The 26,035-nt window shown below is 47.7% G+C and overlaps 1 protein-coding gene across 1 annotated transcript; it reads right to left on the reverse strand.

The window, feature by feature from the left end:
- Window positions 1–6,702: 6,702 nt before the first annotated feature.
- LOC122385264 lies at window positions 6,703–9,225 on the reverse strand. Its single transcript, XM_043373405.1, has one exon. It carries the CDS (start codon window positions 9,223–9,225, stop codon window positions 6,703–6,705), a length of 2,523 nt encoding a protein of 840 aa, XP_043229340.1.
- Between the last annotated feature and the right edge of the window lie 16,810 nt (window positions 9,226–26,035).

Here is a 26,035-nt window from a genome sequence, read left to right on the forward strand (position 1 = left end):
GAAATCTGCCATCGGCATCACTACTAGAACTCTGATGACTCCTGCTAGATGTCGCTGCAGTCAGTGCAGAATTGACCGTGGCTCCGCCAGACTGACCCAAGCTTCGGCTAACCACCGCTGTACGGCGCCACTCGTGCCATTTCAGCTCAGCCATTGGTATTTGTTCATGCCGAGGGGTCTTCTTCGGTCTGAAAATGTCATTGCAGGGTTTTGGAATGAGACGATAGAGCGTAACATCGGGCTGGGCGGACCACCGACGACCGACTGAGTTCCTTAGTAGCAGAGACCGTCCCGGCGAGACGGAAGTGTTTCATGGTAAAAATAAAGCATCTGATGATCTGACTAGCGCCATTAACTTCACATCGCTCTATCATTTCCATCCTTGGAATATTCACATTCCTTTCCTCCATGCCCACTGCCCCATATTCCAAGCTGGACCGTTTCCTCGATCCGACATGGCAGGGTCCTCACGGGACCAGGCCATGCGGCTTGTGGGGTGACCGCGAGCGGGGCTGAGCAGCCAGTCCATATATGTAGAGACGGGCTCGGACCCTTCGCCGACTTGACCAATGTCTCCCCTGATTTCTTTCATCCCTCCGGCTCTGCAACGGTCTCGCCAGACCAAAAGAGCCTAAATCAACAAAACTAAGCAAAAATGACTTACCTATAATGCGTAGGTCAAGACATCAATCTGACATTACGTCATCAGTCATCAATAAGAAAAATCGGAGATCCACAGCATGCAGATACTTATTTACTGGTACAAAATGCAAGTTTCTACAGTATCGGCCTTGCACCGTAGTTGCCGAAGAATGGACTGAGACTGATTGTCCAAAACGTATTCTTAGGCTACTAAGACAATATTCGTTGCATACAATATCCTTCAAAGGTCAAGGTCAAGGTCAGGTCAGGTCAGGTCACCAAAAACAAAATATATCTAGAAAAGGACATGTGCGACAGCCGACACATGTTTCATGGGTCATTTTATTCATAGAATTTAATAGGCACACTCAATAAGTGATATGGACCATCTCTGGATAAATTTCAGGTCGAGGTCAGGTTAAGGTCAGGTCAAGTGAGGTCAAATTTTGAGGTTGGTTGTTAAGGCCTAAAAAGGTGTCTTTCTGATGCAGTTTTTCACGGAGAATCGAATGGTGCTATTTTTGTTTCCGTACGAGGTCTAGAACTTCCAAAAAATCATGTTTCAAAAAATGTGTGTGTCGTGACGTCATAAAGTTTTGAATAGCTCCCACATTTTTGAACCGATTCTTCTAAAAATGGGTATGTAGGTGCACATAGACCACTTCTCTGACATTTATTCCGGTTTTTCGATACACTCAAATTTTTGGATTTTATAATTATTATCCCACAAAAAGTTTTTCAGTTTTTTGAAAGAAATGGGCCAAAATCAAAAATTTTCAAAAAACCGAGATAGCCATTTGATAGACAAAGTAGAATCACGTGTAACCTTATTTGTTACGTCTTGATTACTTCAAAAATGAAGATGTTAGCGGCGTTTGAAAGTTTGCCGTTTTTGAGGCGAAAATGGCGAACATGACGTCACTAAAACGTCATTTTCTCACAAATTTCCCGACGGATTTCGCTCAAATTTTCAGGAAACGTCTAAAATTGATGTATGATAAGGTACTGAAAGATTGACGTCGCTGGCGTAACGTAACGCGTTTAGAAGTTATTGGCGAAAAACGGGAGGAGGGCAGATTCTGCCCCCCCCCCCCAGCGGGGCGCGGGATATCCTACAATTTTAAAATGGTTTAGTTATCGACTGTGGTCTGGCACTGTGACAAACATACCTATGCCTATTGGGATACCTATTTTCGGAAGGTAGATCTCATTGATTCACTTTGCTCAACACTCAGAAACAAAAACCCATGTGGTTTTGTTCCAGCGACACAAAGACAAATCACGTGCATTTAGCAAATCCGGGTATTACGTCACTGTTTTAACTGCTCAAAAGTAGCACTGGATCACCACGTGATCTGTTTCTTTGCCGCCGCTCCCTCTTTCGCATGCATAATGGTCGGAGTGGTAGCCGCTGCTTCCGGTGGTCCATCGAGGCCTGTCGCGTCGTTCCATGAATACCGACACGTGTAATGGGCACGAGTGTCAGCGCCGACGGAGGCAGTCATTAATCTGGCGCCGCACGGCCCTCGTGTGACGCGACTGACGGCAGCTGGGCGCGCTGGGCGCCCAGCTGAGGCGTGTGTGTCGTGTCGCACCAGCGCGGTACTTCTCACTCTAATGTAGGGGACCAGTCGGAAGAGGTAGAAAAATGGTAATTGCGATAAATTATACGGCAGATATGATGCAATGCCAAGTAATGTTTTGAGTGTTGAATTACATGTAAATTAGGTGTCATACATTGCATTGCCAAATGTAATCCAAAAAGGAAAATGATAGAGGCTATCTAAAACACCAAACCAGTGAGCTCAGTTGTATCCCAGTCAAGCACAGATTCAGGTACGAAGAGAAACTGCAGTAGTTTCACGAGTTTTGTAGATGATCCGAGCAGTTCATCTAGCCATTATCCGCTTCTCACGATCGAAAACTCTGATCCACATTCTTGAGCCCAGCTTCTGCAAATAGAAGTGGTGAGAGCTGTCTGATCTAGCTGCTGCCTTGATGGATGGTTCCGAACCATGTCGGGTGCGGGGACTCCGCCAGCAGTGGTCGCAGGTAACGTATAACGGTCGGCAAACTGACAGAGCCGACCAGCCCCGTTCCCGGCAGCCGAACCCGCCGTGGCTCGAAGGATAGATATTTTTAATGTCAAACTTCTTAAGATTACTAGCACCGCGGGATCATCCCTCGACAATAAATCACATGATCGCTGCACAGACGTCCAGCAGTAGTGGCAAACAACTTGGATAAGCAGCTTGTACCGGGTGCTCGGGAACTGAGGAGTGGCGTTCTGCCGCAGTAGCTTGCGGTGGCATTCCGGGCCACTTTCTCACAGCCATTTTGCTCCGCGCTGTTTTCCCACAGCCATATTGGTACCATCCATGGACTTCAGATATCAACATTCAACTGGCCAAACAATGCCGTAAAAATGAGTATGCACCAGTCACTGTGTCTCGTGATAGTGCCTACCGTCCTTTTACCACGCAGTTCTAGCACAGGAACGGCATGGTGAGGGGTGGTACGTCCCTCGTCTGCTGGGGCGTGTATTTAAAAGGCTGATCGTTGCGCCAAGGTTTTTGGAATCGATCGATGTTTATCGATCGATCGAGCAATTTAGGAAACGATTCTGTTTTCCAAAATGCTTACATCAGCGCATTAAAAACGGAAATGTCGCCGCTTGCTATTTTAACTCTCATCTGGGTCAGTTAGTGTTTTCCACCCCATGTCAACATAGCAAAATCGCAGCCCCACTTCACATAATCTGAGCGGAGCCAGGAACAGGTTATCACAAGAGCTCTAGCGGTTACAACCACAAGTGGTTACATGAGAAACTACTTCATTAGAGAAGGTACAAAAGATGACGCGCCGTAACAGAGGATTATAATATACAATAAAATTGCAAGTTTTAAGTGTTCAGTTCCAGGATGCTAGGCCCTGGCTTACGCAACTGAAGGACGTTTTAGTGTGCTACACAAGTCTAATGAAAATTGCACACAGTTTTATTCTTACAAAAACAAATCCTTGAATCCTTGAGAAATATCATTTGAGAAATTCAAGGAACAAATATAGCCTTTTACAAAACTGTAATGCTGTCTATTTCATGTATTTCTTATTTCTAAGATGTAGTGTCCGTATGATTCTTCTAGCTTTTGCTTAACTCGTATACTTACAGAGGAAGGTTGGATGGACCCCTATTGGTTGTTTTCAACTACCGCGAGTAAAAAAAAAACTAAAAAAGCAGCGGATTACAACGAAAAGTTAAGCTAGGGTATTTAGAACATAGTCAGCCCTTAGTGTCTTCCAGTTATTCAATTTTACAACTACGCTGAAAATTTCATGACCCTGATTCAAATGAACTTTGACCTGTAACCTTTTTTCTCCAGACCATGTCAGGCCAGAGTCAAATGGCTTTTCGTTTCATGTACGTATGTTGGCTTACATTATACATACGTGCATTTCCAGACAATTTGTGATGAGAAACATGAGAATATGAAATGCTGTTTGTTTGATGTAAGGCTAGGTCAACCATCAGACGATCCGCACATTTTGGTATTTTGATATTTTGGTAACCTCAATCATGTTCCATGAAATAAGACAAATAATGTTTTTGTTCTGTTCGAATGCAATTTGTAGTTAAATTTTTCGACCTTGCGCGACAAAAATAAAACTTATTGAAGAGGGCATTCAATGAAAGCATCATTTTATTGATTTAGGATCACCGGGGGTGGGTGGCCCGAACCTTCCGGTTAAGACGCCAGAATGCGCGAAGAATCTCAGCTCATAATCTTGCAAGAAAATAGAGGTGTCAATCGGATACCAACTTTTTGGTATACCGATACCAAACCGATACCAACTTGGTATTTGGTATTTCAAGGCGAACGCATTTGGTATTTTGTTGGTTTTATGAATCCTCTCTAATGTAAAAGAGGCTGAGAATTTGGTAAAAAGTTGGTATTTCCCTCATATTACCAAGTCGGTTCGGTTTCGGTATTTTTCCATGGGTATTGTTGGTATTTGGTTTGGTATCGGTATCACGATTTTCCGTAATTAACATCACTACAAGAAAACTTCAAATTATCTATCCAGTCTTAACCCGCGACCGCCTGGGGTGTCGGATCCGACCCGCCTCCGTTTTTCTTTAAAAACTCATGAACTGCTTACGCTATCAACTTGAAGCTTGGCATACCTTCTTCCCTATCACTTTGGCGTCTCCTGTGTAATCTTTAAGAAAATGTGTCAAAAACTTTTTGAGATATATCGGTTTTAGTGATGTAACTACATGGCGTTTTCAGTCAAAAAGTGGCAAATGTTTAAAAAATCGCCAAAAATCAAAGTTTGAAGCAAATTGCAAATTAAGGACATGAAAAGACGCAGCTCAACGAGTTCTTTAAAATGGCTATCTCGGATTTTCCATAAAATGCGTTTTTTATCCTAAAAATTCCAAAAACTATATTTCTTGAAAAACAGCTAATAAAATCCAAAATTTTGAGAATTTACAAAAAAAAAACGGAATTATAATATAGAGCTCTATTAGAACATTAGATGTCTTGAATTTCAACTTTCTATCTTGGTTTTTGACCCCCAAATTGTAAAAAATAGTTCCAACATGCATAGGGCATGGTGACGTCATAAGCATTTTCGTGAATTAGAGGCACTTCTGAACATCGCATGTGAAAACAAATGGCACCACTAGATTCCTGGGACAACGCTCGTCTAGAAAATGCATTTTTATGTCAAAAATAAAAAGTAGAAAAATTGACTTTTTCATAGCCCTCGTTTAGTTATGTATGGTACAAACGATTTTTTATGCTTTCAATGCACACTTATCACCAGCACAGTGACTTGGGGTCACATATAACCATTACCATCGGATTCGGTGTGAAAAATAAGCCATAAAACATGTGTCGCACGCCCATGTAGCAGAAAGTGAAAACCGTGACCTTTCGTGACCTGACCTGACCTTGACCCGTACTTAGTATGACTCCTATACGCACATGGTACCTTCACTCGGTCTTTGAGGTCATTTTTGGTGAGTTTCGAGCAGCAGCTATCGATTCCGCTGTCTGTAAGCCTAATCATGCAAAACCCCAGAATTTGACCTTTGAACTGACCTTGACCCGAAAGTTGACCTCAATCTTAAAATCTTAAGAGTGCTTTGGGAAGGTCTCGTAGAGATCTTTCGAACACCGCCTCGCGAGGCTCGATACGACCATTGGTTCTCGAATGTTAGCGATGTCTGACATAATAAAACGAGCCTGGTTCAAATTTATCACGAATTTTCTGAATGTACCGTATTTTACTCGAAGAGGCAAAAACGCTTTATCACCGCTCATTGCCAAAGAAGACTGAGGAAGATTTTGGAAATCACGTGGATTGTGTAAAGAAATGGCTGTTACCAGTTTACGCGGTAAAATGTGTAAAAATGCGCAACACTTCTTCAAAACTGCGATGGCCCATACCTCCCGGGGGCCCATACCTCCCGGGTCTCCCCTACTCCTTTCTCGTCTCTGCCCTGGACGAAAACTACCAAGTGAGCCCGGCGGTGATTCGACCCTCACTCAGAGCAAAGGTCACCTCGCAAGGTCAGGGCACTCCTGAGTTGAGAACTGATACCACAGGCACGTATTCATCTAATTATCCCGCTTCTTGTACGTCAGCAAATAGCTGTGCTGACAGATACGGCAAAAAAAGGATCATATAATTTCATTGCACCCTGTAAATTTATGATGATTAAAATTAATTATATCAAACCATGTAAGAAAACTAAAAAGAGTGTGTTGTCTTTGTAGAAAACCGAGCCACCTCTCACACGCTGTATTCCTTACGTCATCGTGTCGCGGCGCCAACTGCCGCCGCGCGCCCGAGCCCGGCCGGCGGTCCACAGTGCACACACAGCTGTGCGCCATAAAACTAGCGCCGCAGGCGCAGGAAATGCGGCCCGCCGGTCCCACGGTCTCGGCGCACCCACACAAACACGGTCATAAGCACACACGCACAATACACACACGAGGCACGCTACATTCTACTAATTCACAACACAATTCTATTACACTCCCCCCTGATTTATAAATCACCATACTGCGTCAGCGTAGCGGGACGCCGCTCCCGCGTGCTCCTGCGAGCAGCTGCCGACTCCTCGCCATCGTGCGAGGCCCCCTCCGACTCGCCTCGAGCCGCGGCGTCGGGAGTGACACACGGCTCATAAAAGATAATTGGGGCGCCCTCGTCGTCACTCTCACAGATCGGCGGACTCCCGCCCTCACGCTGCTGTGGGAGAACGGCCAGCCTCAGGTCTCGCACATGGCGCGGCACTCCATCCACCTCAACACACTGTACAGACACAATACGGCTCACCGTCCCAAGTGAGCTGGCCACGTCACAGCGGCGGCTCGGGTCCCTGACCCAAACCTTGTCCCCGACCGTAAAGCGGCTGATATCGGCATCAGCTGGCGTGTCTACATCTGGGACTTTCACGCGGTAATTAAACAGCGTTTCCATGGGGCTGGAGCTCTGATCCTCCGCGCGTGGCATCACGTTATAGCGATACACCGCCTCCACCACCGAACACTTTTTTCTGGCCGCTAGCGTTTTGATGGAGCGGTGGTTGCGCTCCGAGATGCCGTTACCGGACGGGACATGAGCTGCTCGGTATCGAACGGAGACTCCCCACCGACTGACGAACTCATTGAACACGGCACTTCGAAACGATGGATAGTTATCCGTCAGCAGCTCAGTGGGAGCGCCTCGCTCCAGGAAGATTGACTCGAGCTGCGCGATGACACTTTCAGCGTCCTGTCGCTTTAGGTGCCTCCAGATCGCGTAGCGAGACGGCCCACAATCCACTAGGGTCAGGTAGAGTTGATTGTCGGCGTGGCAGACGTCCATGCTCACTCTTTCCCAGCACTCGTTCACCCCTAGCGTGCCGCGCACCCAGCGCTGCGGCGCAGGGTCGACCGATTGGCACGCCTGACACTGGCGGATCACGGCACGCACCTGAGCTCTGGTGACGTCAGAGCTCTGCCTCCTGCATAGTCTCAGGGTTCGTGTGATGCCAGGATGGCCGCTGGTGTGGTGAATCCGTGCGATGTCGGGCTCTGTGACGACGGCACCGCACACCATCGACGCGCCCTGCGGGGTCAGCCACTTTTTTGGCACTCTCGTGAGCGCGTCGGCCCGGTTCTCAGCCGATGGGACGAATTTCACGCACAGTTGCATGGCATATTCTTCGCCCAGCTTCTTCACTGTCTCAAGACGCCTCCGAATTAGCATCTCGCTCGCTGCCTTGGTTTTTACACGGGCTCTGCCAGACAGGACGTCGGACAGCCAGTGATAGACGGTTCGCGAGTCGGTCATGATCGTCACATTCTTCAAATTCCAGGACAGTGCCAGATTGAGCCCTCGTATCACAGCATCTAGCTCTGCGAGATTGATGTGGGTGTCCGAGCTCTTCCGCAGCCAGCAGGCGTCTTCAACGACGCAGTCGTTGATCTCCAGCACGGCCCCGATGGCGAGGGAGCTGGCATCGACCCACACCACACCTGCACCGTCTCCAGAGACATCCCACCGGCCCCGCGCGGGGTCAGATGTGTTCACACGCTCCACCATCTCAATGACCATTGCACAGAGCTCCGGGTCAGTGACCTCGTCATCCCATCCACTGGACACAGCGGTGACACGCCTCTTCAGATATGACGCGGCCACGCGGAGCCAGCCGGCCACAGGAACAAGACTGGTGAGTCGTCCGCACAGAGAGAAGACTGCCCGTCTCGTCAGTTTAGGGGGCGGGCTGATGTCGGTTCTGTCGCGCCTCCAGAACAGCCCGTCTCGCTCCCCCCAGACCCTTAGGCCAAGCACACGGGCACCATCGATCACACTTTCTGGCGCTTTGCAGTCCAAGCCATGGTTCTCGAGATGGGCCTTCACTTCTGCTGCGGTGGCGACCTCCTCATTCACAAATATGTCATCGACGTAGGAGGATGTCGCGCTGTCTATTCTCTGGTCCAGCCCGAGAGCCATGCTGAGCACTTTTTTCATCACCAGCGGCGCACAGCCGATTCCAAACCCTAGTCTCGTCAGACACCACCTTTTGCCCTGAAACACGACAGTCTGGTAGGGCCACAGAGACTCGCTCACATGCACCTGCAGGTAGGCGTCTTTGAGATCCAGAAGCGACACGTTCCGTCCGAACCGGCGCCACTCGCGAATTTTCTCGCTACACACGTCTGCGGCAGCCGTATGCGAGTCCAAATACTCATTCAGCTCTCTGAAGTCCATGACCGGGCGCACTTTGTCTTTGTTCGGCTGAATCACCGCCATCAGCGGTATTGTGCCCTTTGCCTGTCCGTGGACACGCTCGTCATAGGGAACAAGCCATCCGTTTGTCACCCACTTTGTGAGCTGTCGCTCATACTCCTGCCTGGCCTCTGATGGTATTGAGTACTCCTCCGCTTTGTTGAACAACTGTCCTGGCTCATCCCCACACCATTTCAATTGCACAGACCACTTTTTCTGGCTCTCATCGTAGCTCACAATAAAGTCCTTCTCCTCCTCGCGCCATATACCCGCCGCCGCCTCCGGCGCCGCCATTGCCCGCGTCTCGGTCACTGTCAGGGCCCAAATTGCCGCCGACCCAGATTCCGCCGCCTCGGTGGGTGCAGTCGACTCGGCCAGTGCCGCCGTCTCAGCTGCCGCCGGCGCCGCCTCAGGCACCCGTCTCTCAGCCGCCGGCGCCGTCTCGGGCGCCCGTCTCTCGGCCACCGCCGCCGTCCCTGCTGCCGCCGGCGCCGTTTCGGGCGCCCGTCTCTCGGCCACCGCCGCCGTCCCTGCTGCCGCCGGCGCCGTCTCGGGCGCCCGTCTCTCGGCCACCGCCGCCGTCCCTGCTGCCGCCGGCGCCGTTTCGGGCGCCCGTCTCTCGGCCACCGCCGCCACCCCGGTCGTTTCAGCTCCGAACCTCACATGGTTCTCCGCACTCACCGTCACGCCACCCAGTGCACTCACGCCGTTCATCCCCAGGATAAACTCAAAGCCCAGCGGCTTCCGTGACACCACAAGCACGCGCACTGATACCGAGTCGCCAGATTGCGATCGCACCTCCACGACACCCGTTCCTTCGCACCAGTATCGGTCACCGCTCACCGTCATCACGCTCACTGCGTCTCGACTCCAATTTCGACAAACCGACACGTGCGCTACACACAAGCTGCATCCCGTGTCCAGCAGGGCGTCACAGGTGGCGCCGTCCACCGATAATCGCACAACGGGCAGCGCCCCGCTCACTGGAGACCGGGAGAGGAGGCTGGCGCCGAGCCCTCCTCTCCGCCGTCGTTTTCCGGACAGGACGAGGCGATATGACCGGGCCGGTTGCAGCGGAAGCAGCGCACACTGCGCCGACCGCCGCGGGCCCCGCCGCGCTCCCGCTGACCGCGAGCAGCGAGACAATCCCGCGACAGGTGGTTGGGCTGTCCGCATGAGTGACAGGTCACGCGGGATGGCGCCGCCGACGTCCGCGCTGCTGCTCCCGTCGCTGCTGCCATGGCAGTCTCTTCTTCATCGGCGAGCACAGCTCGGGCCCGGCTGATTAGCTCGCTCAGCGTCATGCTTTCGACGCGGCTTCCTGCACGAAGCACACGGCGGGTGGTCTCCGGCAGTTTTGCCACGAACGCGCAGGCTAGGCCGCCGTCTGACATACCGCCAAACAGGCTGGACAGGCGACGCAGCTCTGCGACGAAAACATCCACCGGCTCACCTCGACGGAGCTTCATCTTCTCAAACCGGTCATAGGCGTCAAACTTATCCTCTGCGAAAGCCGAAATCAGGCCATTTTTGATGGTCTCGTAGCCAGCCTTGTCCTGCTCGTCCAGCTGCTGATAGACAGCGAACGCCCCGCCAGTTAGGCGGAGGGGAACGACGACGTGCAGCGCGTCGATGCCACGTAGACGGCACACCAGCTCCACCTTCTCCAGCCACTCTGTGACAGGCTGAGTCGCTCCGTCAAACTCAGGTATGAGTCGGAGATCGGCTGCAGCGTCCGCCGTACTCGCCGGCTTCACTCCACTCTCAGGCGCACTTTTCTCGTCCTTCATGGCTCTTACTCTCTGTCTCTCACACAATGCCGAAATAGCTTGTAGAAAACCGAGCCACCTCTCACACGCTGTATTCCTTACGTCATCGTGTCGCGGCGCCAACTGCCGCCGCGCGCCCGAGCCCGGCCGGCGGTCCACAGTGCACACACAGCTGTGCGCCATAAAACTAGCGCCGCAGGCGCAGGAAATGCGGCCCGCCGGTCCCACGGTCTCGGCGCACCCACACAAACACGGTCATAAGCACACACGCACGATACACACACGAGGCACGCTACATTCTACTAATTCACAACACAATTCTATTACAGTCTTTTTAGTTTCACAATGTGTAAGGCGTTGGCCGTTGGATTTGGACTTTAGGTATGCTTTAAAATTACTTCCTTTGATCTTCTTTTTAAAAGGTTTGGTACCGGTAAGCAGAGAAAGCATTTTTATTTTTACGCTACTTGCTGTGTTTTGCTGATCACGTCACATATTCAATCTACAGAGTTCCTGTCATGTCAACCACGTCTCACAGGGTCCCGAATTCTGGCTATGGCTGGCTGCGCAACAGGGTCTCTGGCACCAGCTCCAGATTTAAACGTGTTCGCACGTGCGCCACATGACTCCATGTCCCTCTCCCTGCCTTCGCCCTCAGCCACCCCCTCAGCCACCACGGCATTCCGTCCGTATTTAGCCCCTTGGCCAGAAATAAACTCGATTAGTGCGGTGTGGATGACTAACACACATTTCAGCCGAGACGGAATATCTCGGCGACGGGCTATACTTACGCAGACCGAGTCGCGTGGTTATAGCGCCGATAACTAATGAACTATCGTCGCTCCGTACGTGTTTCCAACCGAAATAGAAGCCAGAGACCGGTGACCCGGATTTAAATAGTTGTCAACGAGAGTTCCTTGCATTTCTGACGCCTTTGCGCAGATTGCCCTTTTCGTTTTTGACAGCGGAATGCGACGGTTCTAAAACGGGCCAGCCTGGGGCACGGGACTTGTCATGAGCTCATCGTCGTAATATTCGGGATTAGACGCTTTCAATATCATACGTTATTTCGAGGTTAGAGACTATTTGAAAGAAAATCTTTACATGAACGATTGAGATAAAAATGATTAAACGTATTTTACCGATATTCAAACTCGTTCCTGACAAGCTCTAGAAAGATTTTGTATCTTGCCTGTCTAAGAGCGCACTCCGGGCGGTCGCAGCGGCGATTCGGTCGGCCATCTCTCCGTCTCGGCGGTCGGGGGGCGGAGCTGCTCTCCGGATTATCACCTGCGGCCTCCGGTCCGCCACCTCTGCGCCCAGTAATTTGAGCCGGCCCCATCAGTCGCTGAAGCTGCCGGGCACACCATGGGTCGCCTGCGGACCGCCGGCGGTGCTCTTCTGGTGATGGTGGTCGTGGGGTGTCCGCCGGTCGCCGACACGGCGCCGCGGGTCACATCAGCCGTCGACACCGACGTGGGATCGTCGGGAGCGTCGGGCAATGTCGTTATCGACGTCAGAAGTTCCAGCAAGGACGAGAGCGTCTGCTGCCGGCGCGAGAGCCACTTTGAGCGCGTTGGGGTCGGTGAGTAAGAAATCTTGAGTCGCTGGCTACCACTACAACACAAAATTGTATAGATAACTTCTTTCCCAATAGGAGAAGAACATCAACGAAACAGTACGGTGCATGGCGTATTCTACCAATGCATGTAGCAAAGTTTTCAAAATGACAAAGATAAATTGCAAGTTGTTTAACATCATTTTGATAATTGAGGCCAGCTGATGCAGCCTCTGAATTATTTCCTCTGCAGGAAATAATTCTCTCGAAATGCAATCTCGAGGAAAAAATGCACCTCGCTGCTGTTAGTCATTTCTAATTGCTAAGTCTTGCATTAATTTCACTGCGCGCTTCATATAATAATATTGCTTTATAATAATGCTGACAGATTTACCACGCGATGCTGATTTCGTACTTTACTTCCTTCAGTTTTTGTGATGTGATTCTCTTCTCCAACACCTTCAGTGAGCCACTGGACATGCAGAAGATGGTCTTCACATGGTATCTAGAAAGATATGAGGACACCATCTTCACCCTTGCTGCGAGTTTGTCTTTGATGCTACAGCATGCATCGCTGGTGCACTCCTCAGCTACGCCACATAAGCAGTGGTTCATAAGATTGCAGTCGTTAGAGTTCAGGGCTAAATTCTCGGCCCGGTGAGGTTGAAGAAGTTTTACAAAGGCGACGTTTCATTCTTCTCGGAGGGGAAGACAGGCGGCAAGTGCCGTTGGTAGGCGAACCGATGTCCATTATGGCTAGTCTCTCCAATCATGGCCTCACTGTCGCGCTGGACAGCCTCACATAGCCACATGAGGGCAGCTGAAGGCCTCCATTGAAGTTGTGGACGGCAATCGTCGTACCGTCTCCTACAAGCCAAAGCGTCCATTTTCATAAAGCAACTCTTTAATTTCACTCTAGTGGTCCTACCAGCGTTCACAGAGCCTTTATCAGCGGGCAAACATGAACACCGGCGCGGTTCATCATGATGAACGTCACTGCTTTCCGAGATTGTTGTAGGTTCCAGTTAACCCGCGCCCTGCTGGGGGTGTTTGAACACCCGCCTTGTGTTTTTTCGCGAATATCTCAAAAACGGCGGCGCGGAGCGCCGCCGTTTTTGGTACACCTTATTATACATCAATTCTACACATGTTGTGAAAATTTCAGACCAAGGTCATTCAAGGTCAGGTCACCAGGTCACTTGAAGTGACCTCACCTCATAAAAAGTTTCAATGTCTGTCATAGCTACACCGAGTGACCGATCGCTTTGAAACTTTCAGCGATTGCTAAGAACTATAGCATGTACAAAATGTATATCTCAGAATTTTGATATCGATGACCTAAGGTCAGGTCAATTTTGCGACCTCCCCATTATAAGTCAATGGGAGAAAATTGAAATGCGCCTCTTTTGGACAAAAGACATTATAAACACTCCCAAACACCGAGTTACAAGTGGTTTAGACAAACTGAACATGAAAATGGTGTCCATGACCCTTGTTTATGCCGTGAGGTCATCTTAGGTCACGAATGGTATCTAACAGTTTTTCGCAAATAACTTTTGATAGAGGCATGCTAGAGCGATGAAAACGCCTTAGATGTGTTCAGCTCGACGATACGGATCGACTGATATGCAACATGACCCTTTCCGGTCAGGTCATGACCTTGACCTGAGGTCAAATTTTCAAGTTGACCTTTCAAGGTCAACTTATAGTTCATTCGATGCGTCTTGACGAGAGGAACACAATGCCGGTAAAAGTAAGCTCGTACAAGGCTTGGATCAAAAGTTATTGCAGAAAAACTGTTTCCGAAAAAATCAGCTATTTTTGCAGTTTTTGCCCCCTGCAGGCAAAACCGTTGACGTTAGGTCAAATCTGAGAGAATTACTCAGAAAGGGCTTTAATAGGGCTATCGAATGCGCTTTTCCGCGGCGCTGTAGCTCTATTGGTTCTCGAGTTATGCGTTGGCTTCTTGGAAATTTTTGACATTCGACCTGGAAATCGGCGAAATTTTGCCTTCAATGACCTCTGGTGACCTGACCTTTGACCTGACCAAAACATTGACCGAAGTGATTTCGTCATTATTTTTAACGATCTATCGAACGCCGCCTTCCACGTATCGCTACGTGGCCCAGGAGCCGAGTTACAAGGGGGGGTGTTCAAACACCCCCCCCCCCCCCAGCAGGGCGTGGAAATCCAGGACCCCCAGCCGGGCGCGGGTTAACCAATCTCAACAACCTTTTCACCATTAATAATGGGGGGGGGGCAATTTGCCCCCCTCCCTAAGATCTCGAGAACCACGCAACATAGCGACAAGCGGTAAAAGCCCCAACAGGGAACTATCTTGTGACCCAATTTCATTGACCTAGGTCAAACCGATGACGTCACAGGTCAGGTCAAATGTCGAATTTTCACCGTTTACAAGCATTTCAAGAAATGCGTTGTAAAATCGAGTAAAATGCATTTCATTGAAAATCATCGATGGGGTATTGTTCGACAAACACATAGTTTGCTATTTGAGGTAACTGATACCAGGTCAGGTCACAGAGGTCAGGTCACTGAGGGTCACAATATGAAAATATCATGTGATACATGCTTATGGTCCATTTTATATGTCAAATGCAATTATGTGGGTCAGGCAGCCTTTGCGGTCAGTTATGATTATGTTCTGGTGAAGGTCAGGTCAAGGTCAGGTCAAGGTCAGGTCAAATCAGGTCAAATTTCAAAGTTGATATTTTTGCATAAAATGGGTATCGATTCGATGCAGCTCGTCACGGGGAGTTCAATGGTTGTCTTTGGTTTGCGCTAGGTGCTCTAGAATTGCCAAAAATTGAGTTCAAAAATTTGACGTCATCAATTTTGAACAGTTTTTTTCGCTATAACTTGGCCAAAAATAGAGGTATCGATCTTAAAATTGGTATGTTGATAGAAGAGCATAGGACCTATCACATATATTCCGGTTATTTCGAAATTCAAAAAACTTTAGGAATTTTTTGCGTCTTTCTAGAAAAATCATTTTTTGAATTTTTGGGGGTCAAAATCCAAAAATTTTGCAAATTCGAGATAACAGTTTTGTAGCGCCGTTTTTTCTCTACATGACTGTATAAAGAACTTTGAAATTGTTAAGTAACTGTAGCTTTGGTGAGTGTTTCAAGATTTCATATCTTTTGCTCATTTTTGCTCGAACATATGACCTCAGTTTGACCTCAATAACTCCTGACATAAGGTGACCTAAGACTTGAAATTTTGTGTGGAGGTGTCAAATTGACGCATGGTAAGGTACTGGAAATTTGGCGGCGCTGCGCGCCGCCGTTTTCTTGCTATTTAGGAAAAACCACAGGGAGGGCCAAATTGCCCCCCCAACGGGGCGAGGGTTAACAAACAACGAACTATGCTTACCTTCTATTGCACTTTGCAGATAAAAAATATTGCAACTGGTTTTGAAATGATAGAGGAATGAAAAACTGTCAAATTTATTCCGAACACCCTGTATAAGCAAAAGTATTTCTTTCACTTAAAAGTTATAAGCAGGTAACGTGACTGGCTGATAAGAGAACACCCGGTGTAAGAAAATCAGATATGGTAGCACGGGCTACGCAAGTAGGTATGTATGTAGCTTGCCTGGCAAACTTTTAGTTGTACTTACATGATGGCAAGCCTTACCATACAAGTAAGAGTACCAACGAAGTTTGTGCTGCTTAAGATCTTCTTTAGCCGTTTCGCTCCGAATTAAGCTAGAGTTTCGCAAAAAAAAAAAAACGTACGCCGTTAAAAGACACAGCGCACTGTCGCTAATTTTGAGGTCTCAAGCCAACTGGTGACCTCTGAGGTCAGGTTTAACTTCCCAAGGTAGTGGTTTGGTTTTTGGTGAAAAAAAACTTTACCACAAGTTGGGTTAGATCCGTGATGTTCGCACCATTGTGCTCGGCATGGTCACGCGCGTCGAATGATATAATTTTTGTTGGGTGAGGCCAAGTCAGGCTAGTGACTTGAAGTCAAGGTCAGGTCAAAGAAACTCAGATCACAAATTTGGTCGGATGAAGTAATGATGCATATCTTTCGATTCGGCAAGTCTTTCTAAGTGTATCGGTGGCGTCCGTGACTCGCTAGCTCTATTGCATCAGGAGTTATTAGCCAAAATTTTGATTGCATCAACTAGCCTTGGTGACGTCCATATGACGTCATTCAAGGTGAAAAAGACCAGAGTTAAGGCCTGGCTACACTATGCGTTTTCTGCGTGCGTTTTTTGCGGGTTGGCGGGTTTTGCGTGATATCGTTCTAGAAGAATAAACGTTATTACGTTTTTGTGATGTTTTTTATCTTAAATCTTTGTTAAAATAAGAATTAAAATAACTTAAGTTTGTAAAAAATGTAAAGCTTGTATTTTTTATAACTTTTTATTAGAACGATATGACGCAAAAAACGCAAACCCGCAAAAAACGCACGCAGCAAACGCATAGTGTAGCCAGGTCTTTAAGCTAAGAACTTGCAAGAAGCGTCAAAAACACGATTCGAGTTGCTTGAGATAAAATTAGTGCATTCTGCACATCTAGAATAGGCCTGCAACCGTGTATGTCCTAAAATACTGGTGTGTATATTGGAGTAACTACGCGAAGGATATAAGAAATGATGACTCGTGAAAGTTCATGAACATTCATGAACTGTTAATGAACAGATGACCTTGAATGAAGAAACTGGCAAGCTATCAAATAAACGAACAAACAAACGTTGCTCACGAACTGCTCATGGACAAATATGTAAACAGCAGACCCTGAAAGAATGAATGTGACAAGCAGATGACTACCAGTGCGCACATATCGGAGAAAAATTGTTTGCTATTTTTACCATAATAAAGAACTTGTAAGAATTGTAGGTGCTCTGCGATGAAGAAGCATTATCATCACCGCATGCTAGTCTGTCGTGCAGAAAAGTGTTCAAAGTAACTCAGCCCGCTCCTTCGTCCCTCGCAGGTCCGTGCGACGCCGGACAGGTATATGGTTGCGGTTGGTGGCAGGCCGTAGCCAGGCAAAGTCAGTGAGGGGACCGGCCGTGCGCTGCTATGTACGCACGTTAAACTTTGGACTCTAAATTCTGCCATAGAACCGGAATTGCGCGATCGGAGGGTAGAGGGCAGGGTCAACGCAACAAGCTTCGCTTAGCGGGGGCTCTGTCCTTGTGAATCCTTCCAATCAAAAAGCTCGGACAAAAAAAGTCAAGATCAGGTCAGGTTGTGGTGCCTAGAGACTAGGGAGACAATCACTTCCTACAAGTTTCATCTTCCTATGAAATCCCTGACACCGAGGGTGTTGCAAGGTTGCACCCATTTTTGATCTTGCAGTAGGAATTCTACTGAAAGGTCATAGGTCAGTGGCCTGACCTGACATGACCTGGAAATTATGCTAGTAGTTGGTATCACAAGATTTGCGTGAATCATAGGTCAGGGTAGGTATGCAAACTTTTAGTTCTCTAATGCTAAGAGGTTTGACAAATCACAAAATATAGTCGAGTTGGCAATAACCTCCCCTCCTAATGGCGGGGAGGGTGAGCATGAGTTTAGGGCTTAATTAAATTGAATTAAGGTGGCACAACGCAAATAACGCATGTTTAAAATGATGCTCTCTAGAAAAGAATGAAGTACTTATATGATAAAGGAAAAGCCATGCTCGATCTTTGAAAAAAGTATGCGCGAAAATTACCTCCCATTTCATCATGAGTACCTCATCATTCATCATTGCTGTGTTTCCAAGCACAGATAATTTTCAGATGTCCTTTTCCAAAAAGTCATGATTTATACAGCAGCGAGGTGAGCCTGTAATTCGGAGCTGCACCCACTGAACGTGCAGGAATCTGCACTGAAAGGACCGCCGTAGATGTCGGCGCTTCCGCTTTTCCAATAACTATACCGAACAAGATGAAGACCAGACAAAACAAACATGTCTGTCTACAACTTCGCGGTAACCGATGAACTTAAAAATAACGACTGATACCATGTCCGGAGTGATAAAGGGAAGCCGCCTTCCCAGTAACACTGGCTGATCGTAAAATGTTCCGAGATATTGGCCAATATCTGATAGCTTCTTTGTGTCCCCTGTTGCAGTTTTTCTTTCTATTGTCAACATAAGCTCAATAAATGATAGAACTAGTGAGTTGTGTTGTGTACGATGCACCTGTTCGATGCCAAGTACATGAAATCGATAGCAGCCAGACACCGGGCGAACGATTGTTAGGTGTGGCGGATTGTCGACATGTTTTGGTTCTTTACCCGACTCTGTAATCTTTGCAGAACTTGAGCTTATCAAATCTATTTGTGTGTGTTTTTCATCAAGATGAGGCAGATGCTGCTGCCTTAATGAGGCAGATGTACGTCAGTAGCAGTGTTGAATTCATTTCAATTATCGCACTGACAGAGCCGGAGCTTACGCTAAGCAGAGCTTACTGTTCGTGCGCGCACCCCTTCCGTACGATCAGGCTGTGTCGATAGTCGAGGCAAATTAACTAAATTTACCCGTACTTGTATGGCATATTTTAGCGTGCTCATGAAAGCTACATTTACACATTCGTTCAGAGCCAATCACACTCGACTGACTTCAATCAGTCGCGGCTGTGCCACCAACCACAGACCACCCCCGTCAGGAGTTTTATTTATCGAACGCCGGAGTGACTCTAACCCGGGCTTTTGACACCGTGTGTTCAACACTCTGCGAACTGAGATACAGAACGAACAAATGTCAATAAATAGCATAATATTCGGTATCTATCACCAGTGTAGCTGATTTAACTAGTGCACGCCACGGCTTGGTTTTCAACCCTCAAGCAGTGACAAAAGCCATCGCCGGGTCCAGGATGTGGGATCGAGGGGAGAGAGGGGGCTGCAGGCTGGTGATGACATATCCTGGTGTTAGCTGGGGTTCATGCGGAGGCGGAACATAGAGCAGGCCCGCAGTTTGGGCTACCGCAACATGAAAAATACGCATTAATGTAGAGAAAATGTAGGTGTCGCTGGTCACCAAAATGCAGAGTGACTTTCTTACTTCTTTGTTTTAATGACAGCATCGTCCAAGGATTGGTCCGTCATTGCGGAAGAATAGGGTGTGAGGCTTGTTTTCGAAATTTTTCTGGCTCATATTTTTTTAATGAGGCTGCGCGAAATGCAAAATTAAGGCAGGTATCATTACATACTTATAAAATGAATAAAAAATATCAACATTAAGCGTCCTAAAATACCATAGGGTGTCAATTGCCAGCCCTGATTTGCTAAACTAAAAATGTCTATCTAAAATCTATCTAAAAATGTAGACCCAGGTGGCCCGGCAGAATGACGCGCCGCTGCGTCCGGAACTGTTCCGAGACAGGTCGACAGGGCAGACAGTTGTGGATGACGTGGGACGGTCACGGACGTTTGAACGGTTTCCGAAGGAGGATATCCTGCTGCGGGTGACCTCGGCGGTTGATGACCTGCATGCACTGAGGTGCGCTTTGATATCTCATCAGCACACGAGATGACCTCAGGAACGAGCTGACCTGCACATGGGTGGCGTGGGGCGACTGTTCCAACAGAGCTCCAACAGAGAAGCTTGTTTGGATGATGTTGGATTGGTCTGAAAGCTAAAATCAAAAAGCACGGATAATGATGATGATGATGATTGGGTTTTGTGGCGTCTCCAACCTCTGAGGGTTATATGACGCCAAAAAAGCACGGATAAAGAACCTGACTTGCTTGGATTTGTTCTGTAGGGCAAACCCTCGCCGGCCGGGAAGAGGGGAGGGGGGGGGGGCGGGTGCCGTCTCCTCTCCTGATGCCCTTTTCCTTCTTCATCGCTCGGAACGCGCTGGTGCTAGATAGTTGAATGTTAATGCACCTATTTTTTATTCAAGTTGAGTCTTATGACATCAACCACATGTTCAGGTCAGGCCAGTTCACTGACCTATGACGTCATAAGAAAACCTCAGCACAGTCCAAAAATGTCACAACTTCGCGACGTCGTCAGTGCCAGAGGATCTCACAGGTTGGCGAGCTGGGCGAAATGTGTCCAACAGATGGCGCTACGCTCGCTCTCATCCAGCGTGGTTTAGCAGCCAGTGCTGAGTGCTTTGTGAGAGCCACTGCTGCTCCCGCTAAAGATGTCGCTTCAATGGTGACCATCCGCCGCTCTGGACCTTCACGCGTGGGGCTGAGCCGAACAGACAGAACTTTAGCAGAGGACAGAATGATTTTTATCATAAAGGCAAAAAGTCAAAAATTTGGTAAAAGATTGTTAGAAGATTATGTCTAAAAATATGGTCAATGATTTGCAACTACCATTACAGGCGTGTGATGGCAATACACCGTCTCGCGGTAATAATTGTTAATGAATCACCAGGGATTATTGTCTCAAAAGTTATGTTTGGGGGGTCCAACACAGATCATTGTTGTTGACTCGTCTCTAGATCCTATACGATCACAGATCCAGGATATATATATCCCTCGCATGTGTAGGGGGGGTCGGATGGACCCCCCATGGTTTTTCGCGAATAACTCGCGCAAAAAGCGGCCGATTGCGACGAAACTTTCAGTACCCCCGAGTTGATCAATTTTACACCTCCTCTGAAAATTTCATGACCCTGACCCAAGTGACCTTTGACGGCTGTTACCTATTTCTCGAGGCCATGTTTGGCCGGAATCGCGATTCGGCGTATGCCGGCTCGCATTTGCCGCGCGTTTGCAAGCTTCTCGTGGTTTCAAACGCTCAAACATGAGATTTGATGTTGCTCCCATGCATTTGGGTGGATGTCAAGGTCACCCGAAGGTCAGGTCAGGTCATTGACCTTTGGTGACCCCGGTTCACTTTTTCGAGCTGTACATGTTTCTAGGCTAGTTTTTGGAGCTGAATTCGAATTTAGCAACCATTTGAACATTTACGAAGTAGTTTTGGTGCCTTCGTAACATGTTACGAAGCTGTTAGAGGCGGTTGACACGTAATACGAATACCCGTCACAACCCCTACCGGTTGACCTTACCTGACCTGACCCAACCTGGTCTAAATGCTTAAAGACATCATCTCTGATCAAAACTAACACGATATTCGTTATCAGCACCCCGGAAAACCACATAGCAGCTCCACACTTTACGACTTTCTAACAGGTCCCGATTTTTCCGGTTTTCGGGTCATTGACCTGACTTGGAAGGTCACCCGATGACCGAGGACCTTAAAATTGGGTATCATCGGCTTCCTCTCGTGACGGGCAACACGCTCGTTTTTTCCGCGAAGCTCTAGCTCGATCAGGGGCCAAACGGCAAGGGGGGTCCAACCGACCCCCCCCCCCCTACACATTAGAAGCTGGCAAACGCTGCACACATGCGAGGGATATCTTACATGAGCTACAAGGTTCCTTGGACCTTGATCCTAGCCTGATTTTTTATTGAAACCCACCGAGATCTCAGACCCAGCTTTCGGATTTGGTACACTGCACATGGCTATGTGAAGTGGAATATAAGCTGATTTTCTCAAAATAAATTTGAATCATAGATAAAACTCACGATTCTTATTTCTATATGATCTGGTAATTATTTTTCTGTACCATATGAAAAGACTTGAAATTCAGGAAGTGCTGATTTACCGACAGAAGTAAACCATTAAATCTTCACAATAATATCTCAGATTTTCATAAGGGTCACCTGAGGTCAGGTCGGTCACGTGAATTGACCAATACTCGTATAGTAAGGAAGCAGAGCAACTATAGAAACTGTATTTCGGCGCCTGAATAAATTCAACACTATCTGAAGCAAATGTTTTTGTAATTTTGTAAAGCTTTTGCATGATCCTGTATGCTTAGAATTTGTACTGTGGACCACGCTTAACGTTATGTAGAGGTCATTATTCGCGTTAGGTCATAGGAATTGTTCGTCAACTGTCAAGAAGTCATGAACAAATTTGATTTTTGAATCGAAAAAGCGCACTAATATGTACATTCAGAATGAGCTGTGAACTCGAATGATATGCTGAAAAAAAAAAATACCTCGATCAACTTCGTAACCTGAACGACTTTGAACTTACCTTGACATGAGGACGACAGCTTGTTGATCTTCCTCAAGTAATCCGTAAATCACTTACATATCATTCGACGCAGCTAAGTTTAAACAACTCAATGGCTGAAGAAATATGAACTTTTGGATCTTTTGGGGGCAAAATTCATTCAACAAAAACGGAGGTCCTATCTTGGGGCGATTGAACCGAGCTCAGAGGTCACCGGTTTACTTGAGATCTTGAGTCAAGTACTTACCAGTCACTGCGTTTTGTAACGGCATACACTCATTTCTTTACCGCGAAACACTTTGTAGCTTAATTTTGGGCAAAGTGTTTAACCCGCGCACCGACGGGGGGGGCGGATATCCGCCCCCCCTGAGGTTTTTCGCGGATAGCGGGAAAACCGCGGCGCGTAGCGCCGCGAAATTTGGTATGACTATTCTCTCATCAATTTTACACATGGTGTGCAAGTTTGAACCTCCTAACTTTTAAGGTCAGGTCACCAGGTCACATTGAATGACCCAACCTCAAGTCACTTTTTTGCAACTTTGTCACCGTGCCAGAGCTACAGTAGATGTCGGAGGCCTTTGAAAGTCGCAGGATGTTATTAGGTCATTAGTAGCTACAATTTGTATATCTCGGAATTTTGATGTCGGTGACCTAAGGTCAGGTCAATTTCGCGACTTCCCCATTATAAGTCAATGGGGGAAAAATCAACTCCCTGTTTTTACCACTAAAACGGGTCGGAATGGCCCCATATACCATACATGACTTCACATACGATCAACCTTCACTACCTTGAGGTCTGTTTTGCTGTTGGGCAGCTGTAAGGTCATGTGACGTCATCAAAGGTCACCAAAGGTTTTTTGCCAATAACTCCTTACAGGAACAAGATACAGCCGCGCGGATGGTCTCATTGTGTTCAGCTCGTCAAGACGCATCGAATGATATACATGATGACCTCGAGGTCACGTGACCTGAGGTCAACCTTTGACCTTGACCTTTCGAGGTCAACATATATATCATTCGATGCGGATTGACGAGAGGATCACGATGATGCCCTTAGTTTGTTCCTATCTTGACTACTTCGAAAGTTATTCGAGAAAAACCCTCTCCATATCTAGCGCCGCCATTTTGACTTTTTCGACCCCTGTGACGTCATCTTTGACCTGACCTGAAAATGACCTTTGTAAAAATTGTAGACCTTGTCCGTGCGTATCCGATGCCGTTTACCGCTTGTCGCTATCTTGCTTCGTTCTCGAGATCTCAGGGGGGGGCGGTCATCCGCCCCCCCCCCCCGTCGGTACTAAGTTGGCGCAGACCCCCGTCGGTGCGCGGGTTAAGAGGGTCGAACCCGCCTCCCTCTTAGCTAAAGCAAAATAGATGGCAAAGCGAAAGGTCTGGTGAGGTTTAAAACTAATTGGAGTTAAGCTTGGTAGTTGATAAGTCACATCCGCCATTGCGTTGATTTGTAGCTAATTGCTACTTTGCTACTAAGAAAAAATATCTTAAATTGTTTCTTAGATTATAGTAAAACCTCGTTCTAATCTACGGACTATCTTCAATGATAGCATCTTTGTTCCGGCTTGATAGCGATAGTTGTACGTTTGTAATGTTGTTCAATCAACAGTGCTGATCATTATGTTCTTTTTCAGACATGTCTGGCGAGTCATTGATGGTTGATGTCGGCAAATGTCGTCATCACTGCCATCATTCGAGCGGCATTTCCAAGAAGGATTTCCTAGAGCTACTGTCAGACTATGAGGACATCGATCCAGTGGAGGTTCGTCCGCCCCCCGGGATTTCCACAGAGTCCGCCCACGTCCAAAACCGGCCGGCCAATGGGGCCGATATTTGCGTGTAGCTGCACACTGGCGCCGCGGTCCATGGGTGCCCTTGGGGAATGGCAGCGGTGGCGCGACAGGCATTGGTCGCAGCCGGACTTTACCCGCACCGACAGTGATCTCATGTGACCGGAAACACCAATAATGAACGGTTTTATGGTCTGTTATTTCCAATTCTGAATTTCAAACGACGAAGCTGGGCCCCGTTCGCGGCTTTAAAATGACAGTAATGATTTACCTATACCTTGATTCGTGTCCAATCAGTGATGGTCTTCGGGAAAGCTTGTAGGTACACCAAAAATTTCGTTCTTTCCAGTGGAATAGAACAAGACATGCACGAGTGGTGTTCTTGTTTCTTGAAATGTATCGGGGAATTTCTTTATACCTCCGGCTCGTGATATCCGGGGGAACATCAACACAATTCCCAGACATCTAATCCAATCGATCCTTCCAGCAATAAGCATTGCGATATTTTTTTCAGGCAGTCACTGCCTTAGGACGGTTGCATGTATACAGTGCTGCCTAGAGCAGTTGTTGAGTAAATACAATGGTGAAATATTGCCAAATGTCATCATGTCCACAATAGTGAAAACAACATTAATTAGCTGCCATCAAACAAATAGAGACAAAAGATATTCACTGGAAATTAGTTGGGTCGCTTTTAGGATTGTCCAACAATTTGTAGTTTGAAAGCCGTATTCTCTAATTATTGACCTTAATTAAAAGATTGTTGGTTATGTCGGTGCTTAATTTACTCAAACGTTGCCAAGTCTTGAGATCTAAAATGCATACAACGCATTTAGTAAAAAGCATGAATCTCATAAACAAGTGGATAAACAGATTCCTGAGACGATTGATTTTTCTGTCACATTTGTTTCGTTATTCTCTCCCTTCATGCCCGATGTCTTTAACCGTTACTATATATTTTGTTGCCCACATTCTACAGGTATTTCTGCGTCAGAGAGAGCGTCACGCCTCCTGCCGCGCCCCGAGCCGGTGTCAGCCCACTGAGGTCGTCCGGGAGCGTCACTACACTCCCGGCGGGCCGGTGACCCGCGAGGTGACCCGACACTGCGGCTGCCGGCGCGCCCCGGCCACCTGCACCCGCCTGCCGCGACACGTCACCTTTCACCCGGGCACCCCGCACCAGCAGATACTGGACATCGGCCGCTGCGCCGGACCCTGCGCTCAGAAAGGTCAGTGCTGCGTCGGGACAGCAGCTGAAGTGATGTTATTAACCACAAAAACAGTGAATAAACATGCGCTGCTTCATGCTTGTTAGTTCATTTGTTCGAGCATTCTGTGAACAGAACGGTTCAGCCACCTGTCGTTGTTAGCATAGAGATCTTATATACATAGAGATGACATGCACTTAAAATCGTGGCGATTCAGTGGGTCTTTTTAAGCAACTTATTTTCAGCCAGTAGCGTGCCAATATGGCTGAGGCATTGTTAGTCTGAAGAAATTATTACGTATCGAGCGAAGCAAGCGTAGTCTTTCGTAGATTAACGGAAATTTCTGAGTATGAGCCGCCGGCCGGCCGTGGTTACGATTTTGCGAGGCTTATATCTCAGCAACCACTTGACCGATTTACATTCGATGATTTTTCTAGGGTAGCTTCATTCCTTCTACCAAGTATTGGACTATTCTCGATGCATGTGGGTGACCGCTTATGCACGTGCCACGTGCAAAACGAAGAGGTGTCAGTTTTGCATTTGTTGCAATATCTTTGTAACTACTTGGCCGATTGCGCTGAAAGTTTGTATGTAGGTAGGCACCCACTAGGCAATGCATATCCATGTGCCACAGTTGGGGTGCTGCTGCACGTGCGCACGTGCAGGGGTCGATTCCAGATCTCGAGAACGGCTGAACCGATTGTGCTGAAATTTGGTACATGGTTAGGGACCAGTTAGTAGGGTGCCGTGCAAAAGTCAG

The sequence above is a fragment of the Amphibalanus amphitrite genome, unplaced genomic scaffold, assembly GCF_019059575.1.
Source record: "Amphibalanus amphitrite isolate SeventyFive unplaced genomic scaffold, NRLGWU_Aamphi_draft 000213F_arrow, whole genome shotgun sequence".
Taxonomy (NCBI): domain Eukaryota; kingdom Metazoa; phylum Arthropoda; class Thecostraca; order Balanomorpha; family Balanidae; genus Amphibalanus; species Amphibalanus amphitrite.